Source organism: Arvicola amphibius, chromosome 15, assembly GCF_903992535.2.
Source record: "Arvicola amphibius chromosome 15, mArvAmp1.2, whole genome shotgun sequence".
Taxonomy (NCBI): Eukaryota; Metazoa; Chordata; class Mammalia; order Rodentia; family Cricetidae; genus Arvicola; species Arvicola amphibius.
The window spans coordinates 8,482,487-8,495,705 of record NC_052061.1 but is presented as its reverse complement, the minus strand read 5'-3'; the positions used below and the strand labels follow the sequence as shown (position 1 = coordinate 8,495,705).

General features: G+C 40.4%; 1 protein-coding gene across 2 annotated transcripts in view; it reads left to right on the top strand.

Annotated features, from left to right (window-relative positions):
* The window catches only part of Rbl2 (RB transcriptional corepressor like 2), a 50,006-nt gene that overhangs the window by 4,857 nt on the left and 31,930 nt on the right, over window positions 1-13,219 (top strand). For both annotated transcript variants that reach the window (XM_038312941.2, XM_038312940.2), the window contains exons 4-9: window positions 882-946; window positions 4,735-4,863; window positions 7,213-7,373; window positions 7,452-7,516; window positions 8,431-8,617; window positions 12,155-12,321. In XM_038312941.2, coding sequence (XP_038168869.1) covers window positions 882-946; window positions 4,735-4,863; window positions 7,213-7,373; window positions 7,452-7,516; window positions 8,431-8,617; window positions 12,155-12,321 — 774 coding nt within the window. The remainder of the gene's footprint in view (window positions 1-881; window positions 947-4,734; window positions 4,864-7,212; window positions 7,374-7,451; window positions 7,517-8,430; window positions 8,618-12,154; window positions 12,322-13,219) is intronic.

The following is a 13,219-nucleotide window of genomic DNA, read 5'->3' as shown; positions in this document are numbered from 1 at the left end:
TAGAGATGGGGTCTTAGAGAGGAACTAGCAATAGGTGTAGATGTGGCAAGTCAGAGGGAACTGGGGAGTAAGGAGGTTAGTCAAAATATCTCCAGGGTCATATACTATGGCAAAAGGCCATATCTTTCTTTTTTTGAGACAGGGTGTCATCTAGCCCAGGTATCCTTAAACATGTTAAATATCCAAGCACAGCCATGAACTATAGAGTCTTCTGCTTCCACCTCCTTAGTGCAGCAAGAAGCTACTTTTAAAAGTCCAGCTGATGGTTCACTGTGACTGTGGCGGAGTAGATTAAGTCTAGTGTTACTCCCAAATACAGGAACTCTGATGGGTGAAGGACAAAGGCCAAGAGAAGCAAGTGGCTGCTCATGCTAGCGCCAGAGCCTCACCACGTCTCCTCCTCTTCTCTGGGGTGTGCTGCTTTTCTTGATCCTTATTAAATAGGCTCTGTAAAGCTTGGTATGATGACACTCACCTGTAATCCTAGCACGTGGCAGAGTCAGGTGTTCAAGGCCAGCCTGGATTACATGTCCTGTCTCCAAAACCAGAAAAATGGAAAGACTTAACCTCTAGAGTTGGCTTTCTTGTTCAGGAATGTGATTTTATAAAAACAGGAATGGTTATTTTCTTTTTATTTTGTGCCTTACGTATCTTGACCCCAAAGACTTAGAAAGTCTCTCCCCCTTCCCCGAACTGCTTTCTCTGCCTCCCAGCTGTTTGCTCTTAGTATTTAGTTGAGGCAGAGCTTCTTGCACATTTCCCCGTCAAGCCAAGTCTGCTTTCCCTCCTTTGTCTGTGGGCTGTCTCCTCTGATCTGAGTCATTTTGGTGTCTCTTTGTAACGCTTGTATTTGTCTTATGACTTTGTTTTTCCCCCTCCAGGCGACAACCCTGTACCACATCTGAAATTTTCCACTTTTGCTGGGTGCTTTTTATATATGCAAAAGGTAAGCGAAGAGTAATATTTATTTGGATAGGAATTGCTAACCTGCATTTTTAGGTGCTGGTTCTATCAGCTGTATTATAGATCAGAAAGAAAGGCCCACTTTTCTTAAAAGGATCCTTAGACTATCTTTACAATATCCACATTTCCTCGTATTAAATGGCATACCTTTTCATTTTATACTTGTTCCATATCTCTTTGATGCGAAGCTCTCGTTTTGAATTGTGAATGGAACCCCACTCTGTATCAGCTTGTATCTAGGGCTCTGACCTCCATAAAATGTGTCTGATTCATTGAGTGGGACTCAAGTCCTCACAGTGGTTCTGATGACTTTCTGCATGTCCACAAGTAACGTGTGTCTACCTAGAATCTTTTTGGGTTACATGCACGAAAATACATCTCTATATAGTGATAATTCTCAACAATCTAAGGAGAAGGTACAGTTATATTCGTTAGCTTTTTCTCTATAGACTCTGGCATATGACTGCCACTAAAATAGTTCAATAAGATGCAAATTGTCAGAACTGGAAGGAGCTTCATGTATACCCTAGTCCCACCTTTATGTATTCAGGATACGTTCTAAGACCTGGAGCCAAAGATAGTTCCAACCTCTGATACGAGTATACAGGGGTTGCTATACATACCTACGTAAAGCTTATTACATATTAGGCACAATAAGAGATAAATGACATTAGTAATAATAAGAACAGAGCTGTTATGTTGGTATATAGAGGTTATATAAATGTTATCTTTATCAATTATCTTATTATACTCTAAATCTTAGCAGCATCAGCATATGATTCTTTTAAAGATTTACTTTTGTTTTATATGTATGGATGTTTTGCCTTCATGTATACCTGTGCACCATGTGCGTGCAGTACCAAAGGAGGTCAGAAGGGGGCATCTGATATCTTGGACCTGGAGATAGAGATGGCTGTGAAGCTCCATATGGGTGCTGGGAGCCAAACCCTGAGTTAATCTGAAAAAGCAACTGTGCTCTTAACCACTGAGCAATCTCTCCAATAAACTTATGTTTTTATTTAAATTAAGGACACTCATCTTTTCACTTAGTGGAAATACTTCCATGTTTTGTCTTTTCTTTGGCAAGTTGCTGCATTACTTTAGGGTCATTGTTAAGTAAGCTACAGATTACTTGAATAAAATCACTGCCGTATGGAGACAATAGATCAAGTAACCATGAAAGCAACTAATTGGCTAGTGGATGTATAGCATATTCAACCTGGATATGCAGAATATGGGGATGATTCATGTTCCCGGTGGCACAGAGCTGGACAGAGCAGAAAAACATGCAATTTTAAACTTAGTTTTTATTTGTCTGAGGCTTACAATGTAGGCCAGGCTGACCTGGAACCTGTGACCCTTCTGCAGTCTTAGATTACAGATATCCTTGCCTGAGAAGTATTTCTTAAATTTTCCATTTGGCATTTTTTTTTCTGTTGATCAAAGGTAACTGAAACTATAAAAATAAAATCATGGGTAAAGGAAAATTACTGTATAAGCAATTCCCTTTATCAGATCAACTATCTCAACTGGCTTGATTTCAAGATTAGGCGGTTAAAGCCCAGAAATGTTAAGACTAATGCTAGCATTTGAATCCAGATCTCTTGTCTCCCGGCTTGATGCTGAACGTGCAGGTGTGGTCTCCAGGTGTGAAGGGAGAGGAGTCCTCCATCAGCTGTGCGCCCAGCTGAAGGCAGAGTCTTTGTGAGCTTTTTGGTTATGTTTTCCATAACAATGATGTTGGCTGCTTTCTTTAGTGCAGTCAGAAGTCACAGACGTGGCCCGGGGTAGGTGTTTGCTTAGTGTGCACAAGACCCTGGATTTCCTCCTAAGTACCACAAATATAAAACAAAATAAAATAAATGTGACATAAATCAGTGACATAAAATAAAAGTTTAGACGCATATAAACTTTCTGTGAAGGCTGCCATGTTAGTTTGTATGGCTGATATTACATATGATAGTAATCTTATGATTGTATTGGATGACTGCCTGGCTACTAGGATTTTAACCTATTTTGTGTTCTTAGGAGCAAATGTATTTGCTAGCATAAGGACTTAAAATGATGGCAGAGTCTCAGTTAGGCAGGAGACACCACACTCAGCTTCTGGAAGTCTGTCTCTTTTGCCTCCAAGTATTGCGTTCAGGTGCACAGCACAGCTCAGTGACTTTGTGGTGTGCTTGGATCAGTTCTCGTGGCTAACTTAGTTGTTTTCATTCAGTGTTGGGTTTGTTTGTGAGGAAGATAGACTGAGCATGCAGCATATGGACATTTTAGATGATCTCAATCCCAATAAGAAGCTAATTATTTGTATGTTTGTGGATTTGGTATGGCAAGTGACAAGTTTGAGCTGTCACATGAAGGGCTTTTTGAGCAGAAGACCACTTCCTGTTTTCATAAAGTCACGTTCCTGGACAAGTAAACCAAATCTAGAGGTTAAGTCTTTCCGTTTTTCGTTACCTCTTAATTAAACAATAAAATAGCCTGTGTAGTAAGGTCCATTGTAAGGCCAGGGTCTGAGTGAGAACTTTCCCGTGTGGGGACTGTTCTGGAATTTCAACTAGAACACATTCTGTCGGGGCATTTCAGCCTTTGGTTAGGAGCTACAGTGCTGCTGTTCTTGTCCTCCGCTGCACATGCACACAGGAACAAGTTTAGACTTGCCAGCGGTGGCTTTGTAGCTTATAACCAGTGGGTGTGGCTTCCTAGTTTGTGTGCAAGAATAGGAGTAGATTTTTAATATTCGACCTTTTATACTAGAGGCAAGCAAGTAAACTGGATTATATCAATACAGAGTTTAATCTCTTAGTATTCATTTGCCTTTCTGGCAGCAGCAGGCTTTTATTTATTTATTTTTTGCTTTAATGTGTCCTCTAAAGAAAAAGCATCACATATCCAGAGACCTAAGGTAGGTGGTAACTTTCTTTGGAAGGAAGCAAAGGAGGAAAGTCTAAGATAGACCCAATGAGACAAAACCACGCGTGGGTGATGCATACATTCAGGTACACACCATGTGTGGAAGTGTGGTTCATGCCTTCGGGTTGGCAGTACGCGTGAAAATGTGGAGGTGTGGCAACAGTTTTTAGACAGACGCTTGCCAGCAGTTTCAGTGGAGCTGTTCAGTATTCTTGAGCCAGCACTGCACGCAGGGCAAGTTGGTCGGCTTGGGCTATGTTTACTTTTCTGCTACAGGCATAGTCAGTTACCCTTGGGATAGTGGCTGCTGAAGTCAAATGTCTGTATTTCTGTTCTGCTGGATTAACGTGTATAAACGTTTATTACTGTATAGAAAGGTATTTTAAAATGTTACCACTAGGGCTCTGAAGAAAGGCTTTCTTCTCTAGAATATGTATATGAGAAAAAAAATCATACACCAATCATTTTCCAGTGGTTTACCTCTAAATATTTCTAGTAATTTTCACTGCAGAAAAACTTTTTTATGTAAAATAATGTATTATAGTTTAAGAGAGTTGATAAATTTTTGTGTGTTCAGAAATCCAAAGACCAGACCAGTAATAATTAGTTTTAGTTACTAGCTACTTAATAGATGCCTATTAAATGTGTATTGAATTTAAGTTTTAGTTTTCATTGAATTCTTAGACACACATTAAAATATCAGTGCACCAAATGTAAATTTGCCAAAACACTTTATCACTCTTGAACCAAGTTGGTATAATGGTGTATGAGTCATTATAATGAAAGAAAGAGATTATTTTAAACTATTGTAGAGTGGATGCCAGTGTAACTCTATGGCTTTCTGTAACCCTGTAGGCAACTTCCCCATGATTAGCGATGATCTGGTGAACTCTTACCACCTTCTGCTGTGTGCGTTAGATCTAGTTTATGGAAATGCCCTACAGTGTTCTAATCGCAAAGAGCTCGTGAACCCTAATTTCAAAGGTGAGTTTATATGTGAAACATTTGACAGCCCATGTTTCCACAAGAGTTTACTCTTGGGAATTGTTCCCCAAATACAGGTCTGCTAGCATCAGAGGACCAAGTATCAGAACGCTTCACCATGGAACTGTGCAGAGTACTTAGACTGAAGAGTCAGCACATCTGCATTTCTTTAAAGTTTTATTTTATCCTGCGCATATGAGTGTTGTGTCTGTATGTGTGTGTTTGTTCACCACATGCATGCCTGGTGCTCTCAGAGGCCAACCAGAAGGAGAGCGTCAAATCCCGTGGGACTGGACTTACAGATGGCTGTGAACTGTGGGTGCTGGGAATTGAACCTGGGTTTTCCCGAAGAGTAGTAATCAGTGCTCTTAACTGCTGAACCATCTCTCTAGTCCCTAACACACCCCCTTTAAAAACAAAAGCAAATGTCACCACTAAAATATCATTTCATCTTAAGTTCTTAAGAACTTTAGAAGATTTTGAAAATACATTGAAAAAGAGAAGAACTTAGAAACGGAGAGCATCAAAGATCACTCTATAAAGTCATGGTAGTATTTTTGACTCTTAGCGAGTTTTGTGCACTCCAGGTAGCAAAAAAAGCGTTTAATTAAAGAATATCACTTCGGTTCTTTTGCTATAGGAAAATAAAATTCTAAAATATCAAGATCTTTATTCTCTAGGTGACGAGTATGAGAGTCACACTCATTTTGGCAATGCATATGTTATGCTTTAAATTATGTAATTGCTATAAGCCATACCAAGGATGTATAGTCTAATCTGTACTGCTGATTCTGTTTGAAAAACACTGTGGAAGAATTCTGATTGTCAGTTTGGCATGGTTTCAATTAGAATTTCTACTTCCCTGTCAGGGTTGATTTCAAAGTTAGTGGAGTATGCTACTGTAATTACCTGCTGCTCAGAAGGTTTCAGATGTAGGACTGCAGGTAGAGTCCGTGCCAGATTGCTTGCCTTACCTGAGTGTTAGCTTCAGTTCATAGAACAAACAAAAAAGTAGAAAAACAAAACAAACCTAAGATTTTAGATTTCATTTAAGATTCTTTAGATTATGCATGTCCTTCTAATAAAGATGATGCAGATATCCGAAATTCAAGTCTGCACTCTAAACCTTCTGGTCCAAGCATTTGGACCAGAACACTTGACCTTTACCCTTTCTGCACTCCTTTCCTTCTTCCTTTCATTAGGAACTAAGTCCAGGGCACCCTAGTCCTATGATGTAGCTATTGCTTCCATTTGATATTTTATGTTTTCTTCTATTTTTACCTCCTTTAATTTTCTTTGAAAATTTTGTGTTCTTATGAAAGAGTACACTGTAAATGAGTAAAAATACATCTAATATAATCAACTCAAAGTGGATAATTTTTGAGCTGTGTAATTAAAACAATTGTTACATTTTAGTGGGGGGGGTCAGGGAGGAGGCATGTATATACCACAGCACACATGTGAGAGACCAACTTGAGGGAATCAGTTGTCATGGACCAAACTCAGGGTGTGAGGCTTGGAAGTGGGACTTTACCTGATGTGCCATCTCACCAGCCTGAATTGGGTAATTAATAATACCAATAATAATATATTATTGTTACATATAATAATACATATCACATATAATAAGATATAAATATATAATATAGTTGTATATTATATATTAATATATAATATATTATTATATGAAATAAAATAATTTATGATGATTGTTTTTTCGAGGCAGGGTCTCTGAAGCTCTGGCTGTTGTGGATCTCCCTACGTAGACCACACTGGCCCCAAGCTCACAGAGATCCACTGTGCCTACTCCTGAGTGCTATGATTAAAGGCGTGAGCCACCACACCCGGCAGAACTATGTAATTTGTTAAGTGTTATTTTTTTTAAAATTTGTATGTAAAGCTCATTTGCACAATACAGTCCTTATTCTTTCAGATATTCTTGCAACAACTTTTTTTTAAAGTTTTCTAACAATCTGTAGTCACATAACAAATCATTTGAATGGTGATGTACTTTGTTCATTTCCATTTAAAAAAGTATTTAATTTATAATGTAAGTAGTCATCTCTTTATGTGAGATAGGATGTTATAGCTCAGACTGTCCTTCCAGTTCACAACAGTCCGGCCACTGGATTATAGGTGTGAGGCAATGTGTCTGGGCTGAAGTGCCCTTTTTTGTTTGTACTGGGGATGCTACATGTCCAGCTCTCTCTTCATTTTCTGAGGCATATATAAATTAGATACACATGCCAGTCATATCCTGGGCAGACTCACGGATATCAATGTTTCAGTGTATTATATGTTAGCTAACTAATGCTGACCTGTCTCTGTTTGTGATTTCATACGTCATAGGCTCATCAGAGGACTGCCACCCTAAGGATTCTAAGCCTTCCTCTGACCCACCTTGTGTCATCGAGAAGCTCTGCTCCTTACACGACGGCCTGGTGTTGGAGGCGAAGGGAATAAAGGAGCATTTCTGGAAACCCTATATTAGGAAACTTTTTGAAAAAAAGGTTTGTAAGCAATGACATAAGCATCTTTCTGGATAAAGAGTTGGCGGCATGTAATCTAAGGCCCTCTTTTCATCCTAGCTCCTCAAGGGGAAGGAAGAAAATCTCACTGGCTTCCTGGAGCCCGGCAACTTTGGGGAGAGCTTGTGAGTAGTGCACTGCAGCCTGCTGTGACACCGAGTTATGGGGGGACCTCAGTCTCGGCCTTTGTGCCCTGTGCTCAGAGGCTTTCAGAACTATATGGGAGAACTTGGGAAACAACAGGTCTAGAAACGTCTACTTGTTTTTGTTCTGCTTCAAGTTTTATTAGTCAGGATTTTAGATTATAAATTTTGAAATTAAGAAATGCTTTGTGCCGGGTATGGTGGCACTCGTCTTTAATCCTGGCACTCAAAGGCAGAGGCAGGCGGATCAGAGTTCAAGGCTGCTTGGTCCACAAGACCAAGAGCTAGTTCTAGGACAGCCAGGGTCACACAAAGAAATCCTATCTCAAAAAAAAAAAAAAAACAAAAACAAAAAAAGAAAAAAGAAAGGATTTTGTAGCTAGCCATCAGGGTACGTGTCTGACATCCCAGGACTTGGGACCTGACTGTAAGTTTGAGGCTACTTTGTTTAAAAAAATAAATAAATAAAAAGTTAAGAAAAGGGAGCAGAAGACAGGTTTTTGGAACTAAGAAGGTGACAAAATGTGACAGCACCAGGTCTTCAGAGGTGTCAAGAGCAGCGGAGGAAGTGTCCTACATGATCTTATACCAGTTATGGATCACCCAGGCCCACCATTGCTTATCCTCAGTTTAGTATGATGTAGCATTTTGAATGTGTGCTATCATTTGCTATTCCTATTAGCTTATTGAAGGCAGATTGGTTCAGGGTCCCTACCTTGATACACTGTTGAAAAACTATGCTCGGTGTGTGCTGGATATACAGAGTAGAGCAAACTTTTTGTAATGAGCGATTATTCTATTAAAATATGACTTTGAGAAACTTACCAGATTTTATAGTAAAAATGAAGTACGTGCTGTGGACCATGAGCTGAAATGGTGGCCCTGTTTCCCCATAGTAAGGCTGTTAATAAGGCTTATGAAGAATATGTGTTAGCCGCTGGGAATTTGGATGAACGGATATTTCTTGGCGAGGATGCTGAGGAGGAAGTTGGGACTCTCTCGCGGTGTCTGAATGCTGCCTCAGGTACAGAGAGTGCTGAACGAACACAGGTGAAAGACATCTTGCAGCAGCATCTTGACAAGGTGAGCCAAGCCAAGTAGAAAACAGGTGAGCCCTGTGTGACGTAATGAGCATGTCTCAAGGTCTTGGGAGAGGGGGACTGGAACGAGGGGAAAATGGGCTTCTGCTCACTGTTCATAATCCGATGTATGTGCATGCTTTAAGTGCTGTGGTAAGGAAAAGAAAATTCAAGTTATCGTATTGGTTTGTTTTTTGGTTTAGCACCAACTTTCAAATATTTAATTAGGTGTGAGAAGGGAATTGACCGTTAATCTCAACAGCTATGTTTTGCTGGCAGTCTTTGCTTTTGGAAAGATGGGCTGTGGTATTCACTCTACACGGTAGACACAAGAGGCATTTAGGAAATATCAGTCAACTCTAATTGGGGCCTGTGGATCTGTAGTCTAATCTTTAAGAAAATTCTGTTGAACTGAAACCAAATTTTACGATGATGAAAACTGGTGACTCTAATTTTCCCTTCCCCATAACTGAGACGCTTCGGACTTGACACTGGTCCACTTGTTTTTTCCTCTCTCTCTCTCTCCTTTCCTTTTCTTTTTTGTTGAGACAGGTCTCACAATGCTTCCCAGGTTAACTTCAAATTCATAGCAATCATCCCTCAGCCGCTTAAGCACTGAGATTACAGACATGAACACCATTTGATAATACTCAAATGTTTTCATATGCTAGGTTATGTTCTGGACTCTCAGAAATACAGCAGTGGACAAAACAGCAGCAAACAGCCTGTCCTAAAGAAACTTAATTTTAGTTGGGAAAGGTAGACAATAGCTAACCAAACAGTTAACTATATACTATGTTGGCTGATGGTACATGGGACAGATAAAGTAGATAATACAGAGTGTTGTGAATGGGACAGCATGTATGGACTTGGGGTCCACTGTAGTCATGGTGGCTGGAGTGCTCTGAGAGGTTAGTATTAATAGAGTCCTGAGATAACTGAGGAAGAAAGCCTTGGGTACAGACGGAATTGATTTGAAGCCAGCAGAATAGCAACTCCTAAGATCTGAGGTAGGAACATGTCTGATGTTGGAGGCATGGTGAGAAGGCCCGTGTGGTAAGAACATAGTTCATAAGGGAAGACTCTCAAGATGAGGGTGCAAGGAGGAGGGAAGAGGTCTATTAGTCTTTGGAAGCCATTGTAAGGACTTTGGTTATAGTTGAGATGAAATGTTTCAAGAGAGTATTTGGAAAGATTGACCCCTACATGATCTAATGAACATTTTTAAAGGGCCTGGGAGAGGCGGGCTCAGGGCAAGAGAATGTTAAGAGGCTGTTTTAGCAACTCTTCATGGTGACTTGGTTTATAGAGACATTTGTATTTGGACCACATTTTAGAAATAGCGTCCACAGGACTTACTGATATTTGGATTATGGCATTATTGGGAGAATGATATAAGTGTAAGTCCTTATAAATGCCTGTGAGGTCCTGAGGGAGCTGGTCATGTCGCTTGTGTGTTCACCTCCTCCTGTTCTCCCCACCCATTCCACCTTTTTTCATTCTTCAGATATGCCAAGCATGCCACCAGCTCAAAACCTTTACCCTGCCACCTCTGCCTAGACATGTTTCTTCAAGATACTCATGTGGCTTACTTCCTCATTTTTTCTGTTCTCTGCTAAGTTGATTCCTGTAAAACAATAGCCCAACACACTCCACCCTCAAGACTCCATTTCTCTTACTCTGCTGTTGGTGCCCTCGTAGTAAATAAGTAGGTAACTGAGCTGCTCTGTCTTTCTGTGTTAGAATACAGGCGTCAGGAGGGCTGCAGCTGGTGCGTGTACAGTGCCTGCCACAGTAGTTATCCCTAAACTTCTACTGTTGATATTTATCAAGAAGGAAGCGCGAGTCTGGGGTGGATTTAAAGTGAGGGTTATTAGCACATTGTATTTGAGATGTCTTTGGGGGATTCTGGTTGAGTCACTGACTGGGCAGTTTAGAAATGTATTACTGGAGCTTCCCAGAGAGGTTGGAGTTGTGGTTTTATGTTCTGAGTCAGCTGGGCATGGCTGGTTAAAATCAGGAAATGAAGATTCCCATTGGTGAGTTGTTGGAGAATAAAGATCTAAAGGCGGAGTTCTGGAGCACACCAAACCTGTCTCCACTAGAGAAAGGTGCATCCTAGTTGTTTTGAATTTTTGAGACAGGATCTCTCTATACCCCTGTCTGTCCTGGAACTCTCCATGTAGACCAGGCTGGCCTCAAATTCACAGAGATCTACCTCTCTCTGCCTCTCAAGTGCTGGGATTAAAGGCGTGCGCCACCACACCTGGCCTAGTATTTTTTATATCAGCTCTGTACCCTGTAAGAGAGAATGCACAGGGAACTGCAAAGCTAAGCCCCTTACTAGTGCCACAACACAGGGAAGCCCTGCGCTGACCTTGAGAACTTCGGGCAGGAAGCTGTGGTTGATCACCTAGTTTCTATGAAACCCATGCTGCTTGTGAGTGAGGCTGCTTTATGTGCTGCTGGCTGCTATGACTTCTTCACATGTGCCCAGGACATTTTTATCTCACAGGACAGGCAGGTGCGGGGATGTGGGCAGTGCTAGAAGCCAAAATAGCAGCAGCCATCTGATACACCTAATGTCCAGACCATCTTAATTGCCTTTAAATAATAAGAAGAATTTCTTTGTGTCTGTGGCTAAGACATAGAACACATATTTATTTCTATTTAGTGAATGGTTTGTGCCTTCCTGTGTCCTGAGAATCGAGCAGTTTGTTCTGTTACTAAGTGAAAGCTTTGCTGAGCATTTGAAAGTCTAGGGTGAGAACATTCAGTACTTGGCGAAAATGCTGAATTCTGAGTATTAAAAGTGCTTTAAGATAACAACCTTTTAGAGTTTCTTTGAAAAGTTGGAAACGCTAATTTGCTAGTATATGTATTCAAGTTTACATTCTTGCTCGCATATTTTTCATATGCATGTTAAATGTTCGCCAGCTTGCTCCTCTGAAGACCTGTCTGCTTGAGAGGAACTGCCATGGATTCTAGGAACTACAGTCAGGGGGTGACTGATGAGGACTTGCAGTGCATCAGATTTTCCTTTTACTTAGTATTTATTTAGTTTTTGAAATGTTTACCTTCTGAAGTAAATTTGATACATTGCTTTTTATTTAGGCCAGATTCCAGCCATTGCTTCCATGTCGTTGAGTGTCACTCCCCAGCAGTGGACTGAAGCTGTGGGAGTGGCGTCTTAGTGTTTTCAGTCCTGATTTCCCTGTGTGCTGAGCATGGGCTCTGAGGGGAGCTCCTAGAGAGGTAGAGCCCGTGTGTGTAAGTCACACTGTGCCGTTGCGCTCCGCCCTGCACTGGTGTAGACTTCAGCTGTTAGATTCACGCAAAGAGAACTTTTAGTCACCTAGACTACGTATGTATTGTTCTTATTTGGGAGAACATGTTTGGATAATAGAAGCTCTGAGTAGAATTATGTTTAAATTCTCAAAATGGCGATGTTTGATATACTAAAATATGTTGATAGAAAATCTCATGGTCTTGAATTCCTATTTGTGGTGTAATTTAAGGAAACTTAATTTTTGTCCTCTAGTCTAAAGCACTTAGAATCTGCACACCACTGACTGCCGTGAGGTATGTCCAGGAGAACAACCCTTCAGTGACCCCCGTCTCCACAGCTGCATACAGCTTAAGTCGCCTTCACACCATGCTGAGCGGCCTCAGGAATGCACCCAGTGAGAGGCTTGAACAGATACTCAGGTTGGTTCTAATTTTGTCTGCCTTCCAAGAGTTAGTTGTTGACCATTTTTCAATTTCTTACCATAAATTTTCAGTATTAGTGCCCTACCAAGTTGCTCTTTGACAATCTTGCATTAATTGTATAGCTAACCTTATTAATCAGTAAATGATACAGCAATATAGAATGTATAAGCAAGCATGCATGGTGGTATTTGCTTGTAATTCCATGACTCAGGAGTCTGAGACTGGCAGATCACAAGTGTGAAGCTAGCCTGGGCTACAGAGTGAGACTCTGTCTCATAAATAAGCAATTTTAAAGAAGATATGTAAGTAGAAAGCAATCGCTTGCTCAGACTTATATGTGGTACAGCAGACAGTAACTACAGTAGACACTGTATAGTTTCATGTTTGTTAGCAGCCAATGTAAAGGAATAGCACAGCCAGCACACGACTCCATCCGAGGCCTTGGGAGTGAAAGCAGGAAGACCAGGAATTCAAGGTTGTCCACCACCACATGAGCTTGAGGCCAGCTGGACTTCAGAAAGCCCGGTCTTAAAAAGAGCACCCCAAACCAAACAACCAAGCAAAAAAACATGTGCTTACATGTAGGATAATTCAGAAAAATACAGTTCATAGATGGAATCTACTATATAATAAAAATATTAGAACACTATATAGTTAATATCAATAAAGAAATTTACATATTTAAAAAAATAAAATTCTGGCATTATCCGGAAAAAAAGCAGGTTTATTATTCTAATTGTTATAAATCTGTTGTTTTTTTTCAAATTTCGTTTTACAAACTTTTTGTTTGTTTGTTTGTTTTGAACAGTCCTAGCTGGTCTGGAATTCACTATATAGACCAAATTGGCCTTAAACTTATGATCTTCCTGCCTCTGCTTCTTGAGAACTGTGATTA